This window comes from Chelonia mydas, chromosome 6 (genome assembly GCF_015237465.2).
Source record: "Chelonia mydas isolate rCheMyd1 chromosome 6, rCheMyd1.pri.v2, whole genome shotgun sequence".
In the NCBI taxonomy this organism is placed as follows: domain Eukaryota; kingdom Metazoa; phylum Chordata; order Testudines; family Cheloniidae; genus Chelonia; species Chelonia mydas.
The window spans coordinates 84,563,175-84,580,738 of record NC_051246.2 but is presented as its reverse complement, the minus strand read 5'-3'; the positions used below and the strand labels follow the sequence as shown (position 1 = coordinate 84,580,738).

Genomic DNA, 17,564 nt, shown 5'->3' with positions numbered 1-17,564 from the left:
CCTTCGTCCACTTCCGGTCCTCGAGATCCAGTCAGCCACCCTGGCCTCGAGATCTACCCAATTCTCCAGCGGGGAGAGACTGGGGGCAGAAAGGTGAATGCCCAGCTAGAGCAGCAGGCCCACACTCTACTAGATGGCTGGGAGTGTTGTAACAAATCGCTTTGCTTAGAATCATTTAAACTATATGCTATTATAGTTTGAATGCTCTTTAACTTGCAATAAGAGATTGGTGTCAGGGATTTTGTACCTGGTTTAGGATTTTTAGATCATATAGTAGTAGGGATTATTAGTTACTTTACTAAAATGATACTTCATTTTGGAAAGGAATACTGCCTGTGTCAATTACTTTATTGGAAGGTTACATCCATGTCTTTTGGTGTTTCCTTCACAACACCAGGAACTTATACCTCGGAACAGATTAAGGGGGCATTAGGCAAGTTATTCACTGACAGCAGATTTTAAATTGCTTTGAAATTGACGTATATATAATACAATTAACAACATCCTCGGCCTTCAGGCCAAAGCTCTTGACGCAGCTGAAGGAGGCCGCCAAGTAGACGGCTTGGCAAGTCTCCACCTGCGCCAGGTCACCTGGGTCCTGGGCCACGAGGAGCACGTTGACAACATATGCCAATGGGGACTACCTGTTAGGATATAGATATTCAGGCCTGTCTGTAAAGGCCTGTACTTTAAGAATTTAGGGGTATTCTTATCACTTGGCTAGTTCTAGAGGTATAAAAGAAAGAATCAAAATCACTGTCTGCTGGTGTAAGGGCCTTCTCTTACTGTGACAGTTTGAGGCCCTGTGCTTAGCCTAAGGCCTTTGGCTAAGCAGCAGAGGCAGCCATAAGCCAGGAAGCGAACAGTCACATCCTCACATTCCAAACTAGTCACATTGAAAGAAGGTGCTATTGGGCTGTTAGGAATACAATCCTGTCCTGATAATTCCTATCACCTCCAGAGAAAGGGAAGTGCCTAGAAAATGTAAAAGGAAACTTAGTTTGATAGCATCCTGTCTGGCAAGAACTCACTTATCAATAGCTGGGATGTGAAATCCTCACTTCTGTATTGTTTTGTCATTAGAGTTCCCACTTTGCTATTGTTTGTCTGTATAATCTCTGTCTGGTTCTGTGATTGTTTCTGTCTGCTGTATAATTAATTTTGCTGGGTGTAATCTAATTAAGGTGGTGGGATATAATTGGTTAGCTAATCATGTTACAATATGTTAGGATTGGTTAGTTAAGTTTCAGTAGAATGATTGGTTAAGGTATAGCTAAGAATATTACTATATAAATTAGGGGCAAACAGGAAGTAAGTTCGGATTCGAAAATAAGGAAAAAGGAACTTGTATTTAAGCTTGCTGGAAGTTCACCCCAATAAACATCGAATTGTTTGCACCTTCGGACTTCGGGTATTGTTGCTCTCTGTTCATGCGAGAAGGACCAGGGAAGTGGGAGAGTGAAGGAATAAGCTCTCTAACACTACCCACAAATCTGGCTCTCTAAACACCAACCTTGTAATCCTTTTGCCGAGAAGACAATGTTGGAAGGGCAGCTAAGCAAGCAGCCCTGATTTGGCTGCAGATTTGCCTCACAACAGATGAATGGGCAACATAATGATGGATTCATTCAGTGTTGGTTAATGCACAAATGCATGAATTGGAGGGAATAATTTGAACAGTTAATTGTATCAAGCAAAGAAGAAGACCTGGTATTAGCAAAGACCTCTGTTCAATATGGACAAAAATAGAAATGTTAGGATACATAAGGAATAGGATAGAATGGAGAATAATACAGAAATTATTATTATATTTCCTTACATAAATCAATGATACAATTTCATTTGGAATATTGTGTTTAGTTCTTGTCACCCCCTTTCAAAAAGCATTTAGAGAAATAGAAGGATTCCAAAAATAAGGGCAAGAATAATTAATGACTGATAATCTCTCATCTGAAGAATGACAAGACAAACTATTTCCTTTAATGAGGAGATTAATAAAATGGCATGATAAAAAGCATATAAAATAATGAATGATACTGAAAAGTTATATTGGGAACTTCAATTCAGCGTTTCTCATAATACAAGAACAAGGGGGACACTCGATGATATTAAAAAGTGGCAAATTCCAAACAGATAAAGGAAATACTTTTTCACTCAAAACACTGTGACAAGTTCCTCAGGCTAACAAGGTATCATTGGGTATGTCTACAGTGTAATAAAACACCCTCAGCTGACCCGTGTCAGCTGCACCACGGGACTGAGTCAGCTGATATAGGGCAGCTGCAGGTGTTTTAATGCAGTGTAGACATACACACTGAGGCCAAGAGCTTAGTAGGATTCAAAATACATTTACATGGATAACAAGGATGTCCACATTTTTACTTATAAATATGAACAAAAACACACCCAAGAGCTTGGAAAGTGTAATATAAACCCTCAGAACTTTTGGTCATAAGTCAGACTCTAACTATTGGGCACTGGAAGGAGATATTCCCTATGGGCAGATTATATCACAACTAACTGTTGCAGGTTTTCTTCCTTTGAAGTATCAGATACTGGCCATTGTTGGAGACAGGACAGATACTGGTCTAATCCAGTATGGTAATTCCTATGCTTCTATGTACAATATAAACTAACTTTAACCCTTACAGCACTATATTCATGCTCTTTAATGAGCAGCTGGAGAACAGTATGTTTGTATCCACTCCTCTTCAAACCTCTTCCTCCCGAATCAGCAAATCCCTTGGCTCCACCCGCTTCCCATCCTTAGCCAACGGTACCCATCTTGGGGGCAGCAAAAGCCACTTATGGGGACCAGTGGCTGACCAAGCACCTTGTGCCACTGCAGATGGAGGCTTTGCACCCAGTGTAACCCAGGACTGAAGCAATCCCCTTTGACTCTGATCCCCACACATTATGCTTCTATCAGGTGACCCTAAATGTGCACCTTCAATTCTAAATTCCATTCCTATGTTAGATTTGAATCAGACCTTGATGTCTTTATGAAGATTTTAAATGAACTTCCTGGTTCATTTTAATGATAAGCTGTGGAATATCATTGACATAATTACAGTAATACATGGCGATACATCATTAGGATGCACAATTATCTCATTTACCAACTTAAATATGCTTTTATGTTTTATAACCTCTTCCTGATCACTCAGGTTTAAACATACCTTCTTTAAAAACAGCAAGCAATTAATCCACATTTTAAAATTATACATAATTCCACATTAAATCAATAAATGAACAATTCTTGTTTAGAATTACTTACAAGTTAAGATACATTTTCTTTTGAAATCACATTTTGCAATCCAGTATATTCCTGAAATCCCAACTAACACTTCAATACAATAGTTAAGGTGGTCTAATCATAATTAAATTATGTTTAGTCTAAACATAACTGACCTTGGATAACCAGTGTGTGTGTGATTCAAAGCAAAAATGTAAACTACTTATTTGCCATGCAAAACGCAACAATTCAATATTCTATATGTAGATATAAAAGTAACGGGTCTAATGCATTGCTGTTCAAATTACAGTCTTTTCCCACATACATAAAAAGCGCATTCCTGTTCCCAGTAGAGTCAATGGGACAACTCCCACTGACTCCAATGGGAAGAGTTTAGGTCCTAGATGTCACTGCCTACATGTTACTAAATTTCACCATAATTAAAAGTACACTTTATTATTTAACAATTATATAATTTATTTGATAAATAATACTATATGTTGTATGCTGTATAATATATAGATATCAAAACAGTCCATGTTCTGAAGAGTTTACAATCTAGAAGACCGTCAAGATCACCGAGATCCAGTGGATGGAGTTTCCTTAGACACTTCCTCTCCCACTTGTGGCCCTTATATATGTGAGTACTAGTCACATTTGTCACAAACTTCCAAATCTAGCCAGCATTTCATTAAAAGGAAAAATACTGAGACAATGATCATAAACAGCACAAAAACTGTAATAAAACTCGGCAATTTAAGATTATTACTGCACCATTTTTTTTTCTATTTGACCATTATTTGAACACACAGTATCATTAATTTGTCCGTCAACAATAAAAATCTTATCAGTATTCTTACCTAAAACATCAAGTCCAAGGGTTTTTGCTAGATCTCTCACACCATCAGCTCCAAAAATATGGGTCTCATGTTTACACTTCGGGCATTGGAAAACACTCATATTTTGGACAAGTCCCAAAACCTGTTAAGTTAAAAAAGAATGTTCAAATCTAGAGTCTTAGTATCAATGCTGGTATATTACATCTATCCACATATGGCATCAGAGAATAGATCTCAAACAAGGTATCTTAAAAGTATCAGTTTAAAATGAATAGACCGTTTTAAACAGTGTCACCACAACCCCTAGATTCCAGACTCAGCAACAAAGTAATTCAATAGTGTTTTTATTTGATCATTTTATAAATATTTATATATTATATACTTCATATTCATTACAAGATTGCTGCCTTTCAAGTCAAGATTATTAAGCACATTTGTTATAAAACATCTCTTATGCTCCCCAAACTACAGTACTTAACTTACAAACACCACTTTATAACATCTCACTAAAACAACTGTTGTATCATATAACTTTGAACCCTGGAGGTTTCATGTGCTGTGTTTTACAGTCTTCTTGTTTAGAGTTTCATTTCATGAACTGTGACATATTATTACAAGAAGTGAGACAAGCTGGGGGAGGTAATATCTTTTATTGGACCAACTTTATAAGACAAAAGATATTACCTCACCCATCCTGTCTCTCTAATATCGTGGGACCAATGGCCACCACTGCACTGCATTACAAGAAGTGTCACAATTGGACCTATTTTTTAAAAAAAGACTTTTTTGGCTATTCAGCAGGAAAATATCTTCAAAAACGAACCCAGATTTGCTAGTCTTGCTGAGGAGCAGAGAGACATTTAAAGATCAAAACAACAGAAATAATTATGCAAGGCAGAAACCGACAAAAACTGTGGGACAAAAATCTAATACACACATATTAGGTGTCTTTTTGTTGATATCCAATTTCCAACATCTTCTTTGCAAAAATATAAAGAAAGTTTGCCCCTCTGGGCATAAAATCTACGCTTCCACATTTTAGAATGATGCTGATGAGAACACTAATCACACTGTGTTTATCTGTCAAACAAAGTTAAGCACGAGGGATGACCGGAATTTTGCAAACCTGCCAGGAATAACTTACACCCAAATTTAACATGTTATAAGGCTCTTGTGGTTTATTAATCAACAGAAAACCCGCACAATCTTAGCTTCATGTTGCAGAGTCAACTGTTATATATTAAAATTCTATAAACAGACAATAAATAGATCACCTAGATACTACACCCAAAATTTCCAAACTTCAGAGTGAAAGTTACAAGATACAGAGGGCCTTTGAAAATTTCACCTTAAATTCCTAAACTTCGGCGCCTGAATAAAGTGGCCTTGTTTTCAGAAGTGCTGATCATCCACAGTTTCCACTGAAGTTAATGGGAGCTGCAGGGGTTCAGCACCACTAAAAATCAATTACATTACTTAGGTTGCTATTTACAATAAGCACCCGACCTTTGGCACCCAAGTTTGAAAATACTGGCCAATGTAAAGAATACGGAGAGAGGAATATAAGCAGATGAACATGTTATTTTTACTTTACAGCACATAACTGTGCTCAATGTGCAATCAAATACAACTAAAATAAAAAAAATTTGAGAGTGTGTCAGCTTTGGTGTACTGGCTTTTCTATGCCTGCATTTGGCGTTCTGAATTTTTCACATGGTAGCATAGGTTTACTATGTAGAGCTTTCAGAGGATTTAAATCAGGGCAGGTTTTACTCTGAGTTCTTTGGCTGGGAAAGACTACAGCTGTTGCAGGGGCAGCACATTCAATTTCCAATGGGAGGCACAGGGAAGGAGGAAGACAGCAGTGTTTTATAGAGCTCTCTGTAGCCAGCGTAAGTGCTCTGTTGATGGACTCCTAAACGATTAATACCATAACATGGGGATTTCAATGTGTGTGTAAACTGGAAACTGAATGATAACGAAGTAGGATGATGCTTTGAGATTTGAGAGACATAGAATCATAGAATATCAGGGTTGGAAGGGACCTCAGGAGGTCATCTAGTCCAACCCCCTGCTCAAAGCAGGACCAATCCCCAATTAAATCATCCCAGCCAGGGCTTTGTCAAGCCTGACCTTAAAAACTTCTAAGGAAAGAGATTCTACCACCTCCCTAGGTAACACATTCCAGTGTTTCACCACCCTCTTGGTGAAAAAGTTTTTCCTAATATCCAACCTAAACCTCCCCCACTGCAACTTGAGACCATTACTCCTTGTCCTGTCCTCTTCTACCACTGAGAATAGTCTAGAACCATCCTCTCTGGAACCACCTCTCAGGTAGTTGAAAGTAGCTATCAAATCCCCCCTCATTCTTCTCTTCTGCAGACTAAACAATCCCAGTTCCCTCAGCCTCTCCTCATAAGTCATGTGTTCCAGACCCCTAATCATTTTTGTTGCCCTTCGCTGGACTCTCTCCAATTTATCCACATCCTTCTTGTAGTGTGGGGCCCAAAACTGGACACAGTACTCCAGATGAGGCCTCACCTATGTCGAATAGAGGGGAACGATCACGTCCCTCGATCTGCTCGCTATGCCCCTACTTATACATCCCAAAATGCCATTGGCCTTCTTGGCAACAAGGGCACACTGCTGACTCATATCCAGCTTCTCGTCCACTGTCACCCCTAGGTCCTTTTCCGCAGAACTGCTGCCTAGCCATTCGGTCCCTAGTCTGTAGCGGTGCATTGGGTTCTTCCGTCCTAAGTGCAGGACCCTGCACTTATCCTTATTGAACCTCATCAGATTTCTTTTGGCCCAATCCTCCAATTTGTCTAGGTCCCTCTGTATCCTATCCCTGCCCTCCAGCGTATCTACCACTCCTCCTAGTTTAGTATCATCTCCCGAAGGGGGCAGAGAATAAGATGATTTACCCAATTAAGTCAGTCTATTCCTCACACCATACAAAAGAAAACTTGCACTTGTCATACAAACATACTCACCCATTTTCAAGCACCTAGCTTTTTAAATTTCTGTAGTCCTCTTAGAGTACATGAACACAGCACACTTCTTTTGGTGACATTTAGAGTACCTACCTGCATAAACCTCAAAGGATGGATATTAAATTGCAGTGTAGCCAGTGAGGCATGGCTTAGGCAAACAAAGACACGCCTGAAGGGCGTGGGTATGTATGGGAGTACATCCCCAACACCGTCTCTACTCGCCCAACCCAGACCTCCCCATCTACACTGATGTTTTTAGCAATATAGTGTCCCACTGCCGCCTCACTGCAGAAGCCTTTCGCTGCTGCAGGAAAAGACTTCAGGGGGGAAAGGCTTGGGCACCTCTCACAGCTGGAGCCCTTCCCCACAGCGGGGAAAGACTGTGGCAGCAGGGACCTTCTCCTCTGCCAGACCCTTTTCACTGCCAACTACAGCTGCACACTTGGATGCAGCCTGCTTTTTACTGTGGTGAGTAGCTACACGTACTGTGTGTACTGTAGACACAGCATTCAAGTATCAAAAAAAAAAACCCAAACAAAAACAAAACACATGATCACAGAACAAGTGATGTAGTCTTAGTGTTTTGTTTAAATGTTTTATAGCTGTTTTTATAACCGTTTCATGAATCCTTTGATGACAGCAACACACCACCAGAAAAAGTAACTGTGCCAGAGCTTTATTAAGACAATGCTACTGTAGCTGTATCCTCCATGCTAAATCATGTGTTAATGTCTCATTTATGATCTTTTTTCTTCAGCCAGTCTTACTGAAAGCAAATGACTCTGTGACGCGGGTAAACCAGGTGCCAGCTCTTGCTAAGTCTGTAGGCATAAGCTGAGCACTGACAAATTCATAGCTGGAAACCAGTCCAGCTCACCTATATATTAATATTGTTCGAGGTAGGTGTTTGACTTGTAAGGACGTATTTAGACTCTATAAAATGCTTGTAAGTTGATACATGCATTAATCTTATTTGTAGTGTCTGTATTCCATGCTACAAGGAAAAATATAAATTTGTTTTATAAAACTGTAAAAATGCCTGCTCTGAACTTGTGAACTCAGATGGGAAGAGGGGCTCCCCACACCCATACAGGAGGACTACCAAATTCAATGGGCAATCACAAAACAAAAGTTTTGTTAATTGCTCCATCCACCCATGGAGAAGTACATGCAGAAGGCTTGTCCCATTGGTTTGAATGCTGGAAGAGGGAAATAAAAATAAAATGAAGATTTTTCATATCTTTGCAAGTTTGTACTCTAACCAGGGCTGGAGCTAAGAAACAAAACGCAGAGATCCCCAGGGTTGAGATGGTTAAGCCCTAAAAAGACATTCAGGGGTGACAGATTACTGCATCTCTGTCACTTTTTGAATCAGACAAACTCATTTGTGTATATATGCTTGCTTGAACCTGTAAATAACTTATTTCTTCTTTCCTAGTTAATAAACCTTTGGTTAGGTTATTACAGTATTGGCTACAGGCTTTGTCTTTGGTGTGCGATTGAAAGTACAAATTGATCTGGGGTAAGTCACTGGTCTCTTGACACTGGGAGCAACCTGAATTTTTTGTGATTTTTTGGTGTAAGTGACCATTTATCACTAAGCCCAGCTTGCCTAGGTGGCACGATAGACTGGAGAACCCAAGGGGACTGTCTATGACTCCATGGTAAGACAGTTAAAGTGATCTAGGAGTTCATGTTTGTTACTGGGTTAGTGAAATCTAACTGTAGAACATAGTACCAGCGAGGCGGGGTCTGCCCTGCTTTTGACAGTCTGCCCTGAGATTGGCACTCTCGATCATGAGTCACTCCAGATGGCGTGACAGACACACAGTCCCTTAATGCCTGCGCCACATGCCCATTTTACATTCCTTCTGCATTAATCTTGTCTATCATCTACCTAGTAGTATATTTTAAGGTATAAATGGCTCCTTCTGAATATCAGCAGAGCTTTGGAATACTGGACTGTTCACTCTCAGTGTGCAATATTATGCAGAGTCCACTAGGCTCATTTTTTTCTCATTTAGGATTCTATTATTTATTTATATAATTATTAACTAAGTTATTTTTATTATGTGAGTTACTGTAACGCCTAGGAGCCCTAATCACAGACCAGGACCCCCTTGTGCTAGGCGCTGAACTAACACATTTTGCCCCAAAATTTACAATCTAAGTGTAAGACAAGAGAACAGATGGATACAGACAGTTTGGGGGAGTACAAGGAAACAATTAGATAATATTGATCAGGATGACAGATTGTGGTCTCAGCATACCAGTAGCCTAACTTCTCATGTTTTTTTGTAAGCATCACTGAAAAGGAGCATTTTAAGGAGGTTTTAGAAGGAGGATAATGTGTTAGGTTTGTGGATGGTCATGGGAAGCTCTTCTTGAGCATGAGGGGCAGCATGGGAGAAAGCACAAAGATGTTTGTTTGAAAATTTAACAAAGAAGCATGTCAAACACAATTTTCACATGGATATTACTGTGGGTTTACAATTCCTTCTGGTTGAAATTTGTTCTTCAAAGTACTGGTGTCAGAGGAACCAATATAGTAAAATTAGAAAACAAATGATTTAATAAATTTGAACAGCAGCAGCTCAAAAGATATATTTTACAATTTTGTGGGACTTTTGTGCACTACAATTATAAATTAAAAGCTTGAGGTTTTCTCCCCAGATCAAATTTGTCAGTTCATTAGTTCACATTATGCATTAATCAAAATGACTATTTTAAAAAGCTATTATAATTTATGTAAACGTTTTTATCACTCAGATGTATTTGTTAATACGTATATTGTTGCATATTTACAGAAAGATAGTAAGACTTCACTATTATCCTCAAAGTTTTTAAATCCACAGACTGAAAGTAATAAGTCTTGCTAATGAAGACTGTAAAAGCTCTCATTTCCCTGTTCAAATAACAGATTTGAAAAGGTTACAAAGTCCATTACAGTCTACACAAACTATCCCATAAGTATGAATGAATCTAATTTCACTCCCTAGTCTTTTGTGAGCTGAGCCTAAGAAGGTCAAAACCTTTTTTAGTTATAGAAGATAAAATTAGAGAATGAAAGCCTTTCATGACATCTTTAGAGATTCTGAGGGAAATCCTGGCTCTACTGAAGTCAATGGGAGTTTTGCCATTGACTTTAAATAGGGCCAGGACCATCCTTTCCCCCTCCCCCGTGTTTCAACGGTCCACATCTCAAAACTTCTATGAGTCAGCATTTCAATTTCTCAGATGTCCAGTTCACTTGTGTCACCCATGTGCCTCCTCTTGCTCAGCAGCCCTACACCCCAAGTTACTTTGGCCTGGCCAGATACTATTTGTACTACTTTAACTGAATCATCTGTTAAACTGCAAGTACAAGATGTGGTAAAGACATTGGACTAGGACTCAGCAGACCTGGGTTTCAGTTCCCTCTCTGGGCTGCCACAGATTTGCCTGTTTGACCTTGGGCAAGTCACTTCATGTATCTTTACTTCAGTTCACTATTTACAAAATGGGGATAATAATACTTCCTTTCCATCCCTCCTCATCTGATTGCAAACAATTCAGGCCAGGGACTGACACTTACTATGTGCATGGGTCCTCTAGGTGCTACAGTGATACAAATAAATAGCCAGACAGACAACAGTTGAAGTGTCTTTAGAAGAAAATACACCTCAGATTCTTTCTTCAATACAACAGCCAATTGTATATACAGCTGGCCTTTGGAACCTGTGAAATCCACATCTCCCACCAATCTGAACATCCTGGAGAGAGGATCTCAGCTTTATTAAAACCAAACAAGTTAGTCCTTCTCCTTTCAGAGATAGTCTTGAAAATATAAACCAACAGAAACTGATCTCTAAAGTTGAAAGTACTTCACTGATTTTTCCTAAATAGTCCGAATTATTCATGGATTTCCCCACCAGGTGCCCTGTGCTGGCCTTTGGGGTTCATGAAAACCACAGCCACAGATTCTTAGATTTAGGGTAGATTCCAAAAATTCACAGCTATGGGAGGCAGTGTCACATTGCAGCAGCTCCACTGCAACAGAGGCAGGCACACTCCCTGCCAAGTGGACGGTAGCAGCTGAACTGACTCCTCTGCCCACAGCAAGTGAGACTGCTGCCCACAGCAGGTAGAGTTCAAGACAATGAGAGGGCACATGATCTTCTAATGGAGAAGTCACTGGACTTAAAACTAGAGACTCTTGCATTGTAATTTTGTCTCCAACACGGATACACCTCTGTAGCCTTGGTCAAATCATTTAATCTTTCTGTTTTAGTGTCCAAGCTGTAAATACTATGGACCTAAATACCTCACTTGGGGGTTAATCTGTTAATGTTTGTAAAAAGCAGTGTACGTGTGATAAAATTCACCAGAATGCATGCAAAATCCTTTAATGCCTATGGGTTTAGCAGCCCACAGGCCATGAACTTATCTGGGAAGCTGTCCCTTATCAAATCCTTTTAGACGGTGGAAACTATGAATGGATTCCAGTGCAAGCAGGTGGTCTCCATTTCTGCAGCAGGCCATACAGTTTTAAAGATTCCACCTCTTCCAGGCCTGCCGACAGCAATTCCAGCAGTTCAAGGCCTTCGCCTGGTGGAAAAATCCAAACCAAAAGTAGTAAGAGGGAGTTACTAATGTCCAAGGTCGTAGGATACTTCCCTCTCTGGTTGTCTCTGGGGTGGGTCGTCCCTTCCCTCAAGGAGGGCCCCTTCGGGCAGCAGTGTCAGAGCCTTTAGGCTTCCCTCTGCTCTGCCACCCAAATAAGATAATTCCCTGCCTTTTAATTCCTCCAGCAGATGGAGCATTTGCTGCAGGTGTGGCGGGGCAGGGCTGGCTGAGATAAAAATGATCCCTTAACCCCTTGTTGCTCAGTGTGGGGTTTGTACACCCCATCACACATCTCTAGCACAAAATGCAACAGATATTTTATACTTTGAAATTTTGGTTACTGAAAAATTGATGTACATGTACATGCTTCAGCAGCCAACAAACAACATTCATATTTATTGAACCCATTCATGTATTTTTTTTGTTAAGATATCCTGTGAATTAAAAATCAAGTAAAGGCAGTAATTTCAACATTTCTGTCTCAGTTTCTATTTAAAGTAAATTAGGCATTAAAGAAATTTCTACTTTTTAAAACAGAATATAAATGTTATCTAAATAGGTAATGGAGAAAATGCGCATCACCAGAGGGAACTTTTTAAGGAGAAGATTGAAAAAAATGAGGTGTACAGGATGCTTTCCTTTTTAATTAATATTTAAAATGAGCAGATATTTGAATCTGCATGTTTCTTTCCATACTTGTATTCCTTATGAAAAATACATTTTTTGTGGTCATATTCAAGAATGCAATACTTTGTTATTTAGAAACTCGTATTATGGTGTCAAGTCCAAAACACAATTTAATATGTTTTCTGAAAAACACTATTTGATTATTTACTGTGACAAAAGTTCCTCTTCTAGCTTGGTGGGTCCTGCACTTATTGGCAGATTTGCTAGCTTCAGAGATTCACGGCAGCCCTCAGTTTGGCCACTTTCGTGGCTCAAATCCGCTGTTCATCACTGGCCAGCATGGGGAAAAGGAAGGAGAACAATCCCCGCACTCTCTGCTGATCCACCATGTGGGTCGGGGAACAGGCTCTCTGGTGGAACCCACAGTCCTGGTCAACTCCTCCTGTGTCGGATCAGGAGTTGGAAGGTTTGGGGGGAACCTGGGCCCGCCCTCTACTCCGGGTTCCAGCCCAGAGCCCTGTGGACTACAGCTGTCTAGAGTGCCTCCTGGAACAGCTGTGCGATAGCTACAACTCCCTGGGCTACTTCCCCATGGCCTTCTCCCAACACCTTCTTTATCCTCACCACAGGATCTTCCACCTGGTGTCTGATAATGCTTGTACTCGTCAGTCCTCCAGCACTACACCTTCTCACTCTCAGCTCCTAGTGCCTCTTGCTCCCAGCTTCTCGCATGCACACCACAAACTGAAGTGAGGTCCTTTTTAAACTCAGGTGCCTTGATTAGCCAGCCTGCTCTAATTGATTCTAGCAGCTTCTTAATTGGCTCCAGGTGTCCTAATTAGCCTACCTGCCTGAATTTGTTCCAGCAAGTTCCTTCTTGTTATGGAACTGCCCCTGTTACCTTACCCAGAGAAAATGGACCTGCTTAATCTGGGACTAATATATCTGCCTTCTAACACTCTCCTGTAGTATCTGTTCTTATCAGTTTAATGTCTGATACGTCCTCTATCTGAGGACTATATATTAAATGGATTTTTGGAACAGGGAGATGGAATAGGAGCTTGCTCCATCCACTCCACGCATCGACCTGGTATTGCAGTATCTCCAAAAAAAACCAACAAACAAAAAAAACCAACACTCTCCTGTAGCCATCTGGCCTGACCCTGTCACATAACCTAGTTAATATTTAAATAATACTTATCTTTTTTGTCCAGACATTAGAATTCAATTTCAAGTCCTTTCACTGTGAACTTTTGTTGAGCTTTTGATTTTACATTTTAAATGTTAAATTTAAAAATTAATTCAATGAAAAAAGTAGCAAGGTTATAATTAAAAGGTTCATAGAAAACTGACACGCAGGAAATTTGGAGTCAAAGCAGTTACCGTGTCTAATTTTCCCGCATTCCCTACAGATATTACTGAGGTTTCCAAACTTTGTGTGATCTCAAGTATTGGTGCCACCACTTATGCTGCAGTAACTAGCTAGAATAAGGTAAATTAAATATAGAGGCAGACCTCAGCTGGTTTCACTGATTTGTATTAAAATCAGCTTCTTAATTTACTGTAATGTTTTACTGTATTTAATGCTTTTTTTGTTTTGGTACTTCTTACCCGGGTTTTATCTCTTAAAAGTAATTTACATTTCATAGGCCTGATCCTAACACACTAGATCATGCTGCCTCTCATGGTACTGAGCTCAGTGGGAGTTGAAAGAGCTCAGCACCTTGTAAAATTTGCTCCATTACAGCAATCAGCAACTAACTAGTCTTCGCAAGATAGATTTGTATGAGAATAGATCCCTACAGAGAAGAAAGATGATTGATATGATCAATAATGAAACGTAATGATACATCTTATGAGTAATAATTGTTTCTTGTACGTAAGTGAAGCAAACATTTCAAGATGCTGGACTGTTCTTTTTCCTTAAAGATTAAACTAATTGACGACATGCAAAATGCTGAGGAGGTGTGAGGGAGAGAGACAACACAGGGGAAATCAAATCAACAGTGGGAAAATGCCTGATCATCATGTTAAAATACACATACCATACACAGGTGAACATACGATAAACAAGACTGTCTGGAAAGGGGAAGACTATACAGTGACCTGCTGCAGGGCTGAGTCATGAATCATAGAATCACAGAAGATTAGGATTGGAAGAGACCTCAGGAGGTCATCTCGTCCAACCCCCTGCTCAAAGCAGGACCAACCCCAACTAAATCATCCCAGCCAAGGCTTTGTAAAGCTGGGCCTTAAAAACCTCTAAGGATGGAGATTCCACCATCTCCCTAGATAACCCATTCCAGTGCTTCACCACCCTTCGAGTGAAATAGTTTTTCCTAATATCCAACCTAGACCTCCCCCACTGCAACTTGAGACTGTTGCTCCTTGTTCTGTCATCTGCCACCATTGAGATCAGCCTAGCTCCATCCTCTTTGGAACCCCCCTTCAGGTAATTGAAGGCTCCTATCAAATCCCCCTCACCCTTCTCTTCTACAGACTGAATAATCCCAGTTCCCTCAGCCTCTCCTCATAAATCATGTGCCTCAGCCCCCTAATCATTTTCGTTGCCCTCCACTGTACTCTCTCCAGTTTGTCCACATCCTTCCTGTAGTGGGGGACCCAAAACTGGATGCAATACTCCAGATATGGCCTCACCAGTGCCATATAGAGGGGAATAATCACTTCCCTCAATCTGCTGGCAATGCTCGTACTAATGTTGTAGCCCAATATGCCATTAGCCTTGGCACCAGGGGAATACTGTTGACTCATATCCAGCTTCTCATCCACTGTAATACCCAGGTCCTTTTCTGCAGAACTGCCGCTTAGCCAGTTGGTCCCCAGCCTGTAGCAGTGCCTGGGTTTCTTCCATACTAAGTGCAGGACTCTGCACTTGTCCTTGTTGAACCTCACCAGATTTCTTTTGACTTAATCCTCCAATTTGTCTAGGTCACTCTTGATCCTATCCCTACCTTCCAGCTTATCCACCTCTCCCCCCAGCTTAGTGTCATCTGCGAACTTGCTGAGGGTGCAATCTATCCCATCATCCAGATCATTAATGAAGATGTTGAACAAAACCGGGCTCAGGACCGACCCCTAGGACACTCCGCTTGATACCAGCTGCCAACTAGGCATCGAGCAGTTGATCACTACCCGTTGAGCCTGGTGATCTAGCCAGCTTTCTATCCACCTTATAGTCCATTCATCCAGCCCATACTTCTTTAACTTGCTGGTAAGAATACTGTGGGAGACCAAATCAAAAGCTTTGCTAAGAGGTCAAGATATATCACATCCACCACTTTCCCTATATCCACAGAGCCAGTTATCTCGTCATAGGAGGCAATCAGGTTGGTCAGGTATGAATTGCCCTTGGTGAATCCATGTTGACTATTCCTGATCACTTCCCTCTCCTCCAAGTGCTTCAAAATGGATTCCTTGAGAACCTGCTCCATGATTTTTCCAGAGACTGAGGTGAGGCTGACCAATCTGTAGTTCTCTGGATTCTCCTTCTTCCCTTTATTAAAGATGAGCACTATATTTGCCTTTTTCAAATTGTCTGGGACCTCCCTGGAACAACACGAGTTTTCAAAGATAACGGCCAATGGCTCTGCAATCACATCAGCCATCTCCCTCAGCCCCTCGGATGTACTGCATCTGGCCCCATGGACTTGTGCTCATCCAGCTTTTCTCGATAAGCTGGACATGCAGCTCATTTAGAAGAGGGAGCACTGCGAATCCTAGAGAACAAGAGGGGATTTGTTGAGAACAGCTGCCGAAAGGAGGGGTATCAGACCTGACTGGAGCTTAATCTATGGACACAGCCAAACAGAGGCACTCAATAGTGAGTAAACCCCATGACAAGGCTAACCACCTGAAATGTTGTCTTAAGCACTGTATACCTACTTTGTTATTTTAGTTTTCCAGAAATGGTCCCTACTCCTGAGCCAAGTTTGACTCTAGATCCAAACCTCAAAACATGTTCCAATTTGGGGTGTTTCTTCTCTAACAAACAACATGAAAATCTGAACGGAAAGTAACTTTTTTGTGCAAACCACTACCTAGTCACTAGCAAAGGAATATGGTGCACATAAAGATTGGATATATAACATACACAGAAGGCTGATTTATAATCCAGTCTATTTGGGACTATAAGGTCATTTTATTTTAGAACATCAAGTGGTACTGTGATCTCAATTAAATTCTTAAATTCTTCTGCCTTTAATATCACAGGCTAGAGAAATATACTAGTTTTTAGGTGTTTTACCGAAACAGAATTTGTGAAATTCAGTAAAAACAACGAGGAGTCCTTGAGGCACCTTAGAGACTAACAAATTTATTTGGGCATAAGCTTTAATGGGCAATAACTTCATCAGATGCACAGAGTGAAAAAAAGTAGGCAGGTATAAACATACAGCACATGAAAAGATGGGAGTTTCCTTACCAAGAGGGAGGTCAGTGCTAACGAAGCCAATTCAGTCAGGGTGGACGTAGCCCATTCCCAACAGCTGACAAGAAGGGGGGAATGTAAACACAGGGAAAATTACTTTTTGTAGTGCTAATGAGGCCAATTCAATCATAGTGGACGTGTCCATTTATTCATTTGAGTAGAGACTGTCCGGTTTGGCCAGTGTACATGGCAGAGGGGCACTGGACACAAATCAGACATCAAGAATTGTAACATTCAAAAACCAGTAGGAGAGCACTTCAGTCTCCCTGGACACTCAATAACAGACTTAAAAGTGGCCATTCTTCAACAAAAAAAACTTCAAAAATGGACTTCAACGAGAAACTGCAGAACTGGAATTAATGTGCAAACTTGACATCATCAAATTAGGCCTGAATAAAGACTGGAAGTGGCTGGGTCACTACAAAAAATAATTTTCCCTCTGTTGATACTCACAGCTTCTTGTCAACTGATGGGAATGGCCACATCCACCCTGATTGAATTGGCTTCGTTAGCAACTTGCAAAGACAACTCCCTTCTTTTCATGTGCTGTATATTTATACCTGCCCACCTATTTTTCACTCCACGCATCTGATGAAGTGGGTTATAGCCCAATGTCAACGTTCCTTCCCCACTCTGAACTCTAGGGTAGCTAGATTACTTACTAACTTAACAGGAGTTGGAAGGCTTGCATTTCTGATCTGTTCCCGGCAAAAGCATCACACAGACTGACAGAACCCTTTGTCCCCCCCCCACCCCCCGCCCGCTCCAGATTTGAAAGTATCTTGTCCCCTCATTGGTCATTTTGGGTCAGGTGC

General features: G+C 40.7%; 1 protein-coding gene and 1 non-coding gene across 7 annotated transcripts in view; one reads left to right on the top strand and one right to left on the bottom strand.

Annotated features, from left to right (window-relative positions):
- The window catches only part of NUBPL (nucleotide binding protein like), a 153,515-nt gene that overhangs the window by 26,188 nt on the left and 109,763 nt on the right, over window positions 1-17,564 (bottom strand). For all 6 annotated transcript variants that reach the window (XR_005225548.2, XR_006291800.1, XM_043549708.1 and 3 more), the window contains exon 9: window positions 4,096-4,216. Coding sequence is in view for 4 of the 6 variants with exons in the window: in XM_043549708.1 (XP_043405643.1) it covers window positions 4,096-4,216 (121 nt within the window). In the remaining 2 variants the exon portion in view is untranslated. The remainder of the gene's footprint in view (window positions 1-4,095; window positions 4,217-17,564) is intronic.
- Window positions 13,244-13,425, top strand: LOC114020726. Its single transcript, XR_005225685.1, has one exon. It is a non-coding gene; the product is annotated as a U2 spliceosomal RNA (small nuclear RNA).